General features: G+C 38.8%; 1 protein-coding gene across 1 annotated transcript; it reads left to right on the top strand.

The window, feature by feature from the left end:
• Positions 1 to 72: 72 nt before the first annotated feature.
• Positions 73 to 2627, top strand: kctd14 (potassium channel tetramerization domain containing 14; the record flags this gene model as incomplete). Its single annotated transcript, XM_042481296.1, has 2 exons — positions 73 to 207; positions 2046 to 2627. Coding segments are annotated over 2 exons (447 nt in total), but the record flags the coding sequence as incomplete, so codon positions are not given.
• Positions 2628 to 3636: the final 1009 nt, after the last annotated feature.

Here is a 3636-nt window from a genome sequence, read left to right as displayed (position 1 = left end):
GTGTGTGTGTGTGTGTGTGTGTGTGTGTGTGTGTGTGTGTGTGTGTGCGTGCGCGCGCGCGTGTGCGTGCAGGTTCATAGGGAGGCCGTGTACTACGACATCAAACCGCTGATCAAACGTTTGGAGGAAACTCCTCAGCTGTTTGGGGAGCTGGTGGGCAGGCAGCAGTTCCTCTCCAGAGTCCCGCACTACAAAGAAAACATCGAGGTCAGCTCCACTCTCTGATAAAGTGTCTTCTGCCATGTTATCAAGATATTTTGAATATTTCCAACCAGCTCTGTGTCAAAGCAGTGTGGGCAGCATGTGTAAATGAACTGTGGTAAACTTCCCTCCATCTCACCAGAGACTAGACCCCTCTCCCCCAGCGCAACTTCCCCGGACGATGCTTTGGGCGAAGTTTTGCTGGCTCTCGGTCTGTTGCTTAAACTGCCCCACTACAGCTACCACAACTACCCCATTCTTGAAATGTTGGTAGTCAGTGTGCTCATTTGCACATAAAACACATGGGTATGAAAAACCTACACTGGATTCATAAACGCCGTGGGGAACTCAGATTTGATTAAAAGCTGATTCCTCTGTCTGTTATCTGGAAGTAACTCATTTCTAATATTCTGTCTAATAAAGTTTTATCGCAGGTTTCATCCACAGACCACTTTTTTACTTTTGACATTCCAGTTCATGTTTGAACATAGTAGATGAGTCCAGGTCAACAAAACACACATTTTGATATCAGTTTTTCTTTATGTGTCCTTCAAAGCACCAGAAAATAGCTGTGTGCCAACCAGCCCCGGTCTCCCCTACATCCCCGCCCATGAGCAGCTTGTGACCTCCATATAAGGAGGTGATGATGATAATGGATAGGTGCATCCTGTGGCAAACATGCCGCAAACAAAGACAGAGAGAAACTTTCTCAGTGCTGAGACTGAAGTTATTTTGGGTGAAGTGGAGTTCAGAAAAGGATACTTTACTTTCTCCTGTCAATAGTGGTGTGACAGGTTTGAGCAGCGGCGGGCTGTAATATTCCCTCGAATAGAGTCGGGTTCTCGCTGATTTGATTTATTTTATGACGCCTTCGGGAACCGTCTTGTGCTTAAATGGCACTCTGGTGGGAGTATCAATGGAGTGAATCAAGAGGGAAAGAGAGAGAAAATGGAGATGGGTAGAGAGAGGGGAAGCGACAGAAACCGAAGAATTTGGAGAGAGAGAGTGCACGCGTGAGAGAGATGGGAAATTAAAGAATGAGAAATGATGGCTGTAGGCGACCTGGTTGGCAGTGTTTGCTTCTAGTAGTTTGAGGAAAATACGCCAGCCCTTAGCTTGTAATGCATGTTTTAATACTAACAATAATGTGATATACTATGATATAATAAAGGCCTATTTTTACAGGACATAGCCAGGTTTTTAACTGGGCTTGGGTTCAAATATGAACATAACAGCACAATATAAATTAAGATTGTCATTTCTAATGATGACAGTGACAAGCAACATTTATTTGCATTCCATTTTTAAAAAAAATTTAAACACACACTTTATTCAAGAAAGTGCAAAATATAACTGCATACAAAAATTAAAGATCTAGTACTTTTTTGCAAACAAATAAATAAAGACAGTAACACCCCACTCAAAGAAAAGAAAAAAATACTTTTTTTTTTTTTTTTACACAAACCTGTTCACCCACCCAAATAGCCTATTCGCATTCCTTATTTATGCAGGCACCATGAGCTGTCAGAGGCAGATGTGGATTTTGTTCACACCTACAAAAAAAGCAGAGCGACTAATATAAATTTCCTGATCAGTTTACACACAAATTTATTGTGCTCAGATTTCATGAATGAGACCCATCATGGTGTCTGAAGCAGCTTTTAGAGGACATGCAGAAGAAGCTGCATCAAAGTTAAAAAAGTGCACAACACCATTTTTTGAATTGCTAAAAAAAAGTTGTGGGTATTTTTTATAATAAGACAAAATTTAGCCACAATATAACGACATCATGATTAAACTATCCGCTCGACTACCGTTTCATCCACACATCATTTTTCTTCCAGGTGCTGATTCGTATCGCCAGAGCCGAGGCCATAGCCGCCCGCCACTCCACCATCATGATCTGCGTTCTGCGGACGGAGGAGGATTTGGGTTTCTATGACAACGCCATCAACAGCCTGGAGGCAGATAAGGAGTCTGTGGTGACATTCGGACCCTGGAAGGCCGTCCTGTCCGTCAAAGACCTGCTGGACTGTGTAAAGATGGACATCGAGAGTCGCGGCTACAGGGTGAGCATCCAGCCGCACGTCACAGAGAAGAGCTTCCTGTCCAGGAGCTACGACTACTTTCACAAACTCATGTTCACCTGGTGGTGACGGGGAGGACCGATTTTCTCTGATTTATTCCCAGCTGAAATTGAAAATGTACATACCGTTTCTAAAAAGGAACATAGCATTTTGATAGACCAAGTAGCTCCTGAATACTTTAATTAACCCTTCGAAACCTGGATTGACATCACTTTTCTAATACTGCCTTTCACAGGTACTTTAACCTTTGAACTTTTTGGCAAATTGGTTTGATTTCTTTCAATAACAAAGAAAGAAAAGGCAATTTGTTTAAAAAAAAAAAAAAAAAAAGTTCCACAATTAACAAGAAATTAATAAATTATGAAAAACGAGCTAGGCAAAATGTCCAGAAAACTATATTTATAAACATCATAGTTCTATATTGAAAATGGTGGTATGGAAGTATTGATATTATTGGTATTTTAATTTAATTTTTTAAATATTTTTTCAAGCCCTTTCCTTGGTTGTTTTTTATTTTCCTTTTTCCTTTTCTTTTTTCTTTTTTGGCCTTAATTTCAAGTATATATTTTTGTTCTTTTTGCTAATTTCTTGCTATTTTTTTGGTCATCTCTGGGTGCTCATTGCCCTCTTTCCGTATTTTTGAAAGAAATCATCAACATGCTCAGGATCCAAATGGTTAAAGTTAGACTACATGTTTATGCACCTGTGTAGGGAAAAAAAGGGGACTTGAATTTGAACACCAGCCACTTTAGACACAAGAGGGCAGTAAAGCAAATGTATATAATGCATTTAAAAAGTATTTTTATATCCACTGTCTTACTTCAAAGATCTATCCTTAAGTTAATTTTAGGTGCTTAAAATCCTAGATATGTTTCTTATCCTGCATAATGGCAGTAAAATCTGCTGCTCAATTTTAATAAACAGCAACTAACCAGTTGAAAAATGGTTTGGGGAATGGATACATTAACATGAACATCTGGACAAAATAATGCAACATAAATCAACAGCACTGCAATGAAAATTACTTTTTTAGCGTCATTTATTCAAGTTAAAGTACAGAAGTATTTGCAGCAAACTGTATCTAAAGTCTCAAAAGTAATTATAATATAGAGTGGATCCTGTCACTGTTGACATACTTTACTATTTGATTATTGAATGAAAGAATTATTTTTTATTATTATGTACACAGTTAAGCACAGCCCACATGGACTTACAAAACACCATAAAATCAAAAAAGATAAAAAAATGGAACAAAATGACAAAAGCATCCAAAATGATGTCATTACTGTGTAACACAGAGTTCATGGATTATTCACAGGCATTTTTTATGGATCAACAAGCCTTTTAC

Source organism: Plectropomus leopardus, unplaced genomic scaffold (genome assembly GCF_008729295.1).
Source record: "Plectropomus leopardus isolate mb unplaced genomic scaffold, YSFRI_Pleo_2.0 unplaced_scaffold28172, whole genome shotgun sequence".
Taxonomy (NCBI): domain Eukaryota; kingdom Metazoa; phylum Chordata; class Actinopteri; order Perciformes; family Serranidae; genus Plectropomus; species Plectropomus leopardus.
This window is presented reverse-complemented; position numbering and strand designations above follow the sequence as displayed.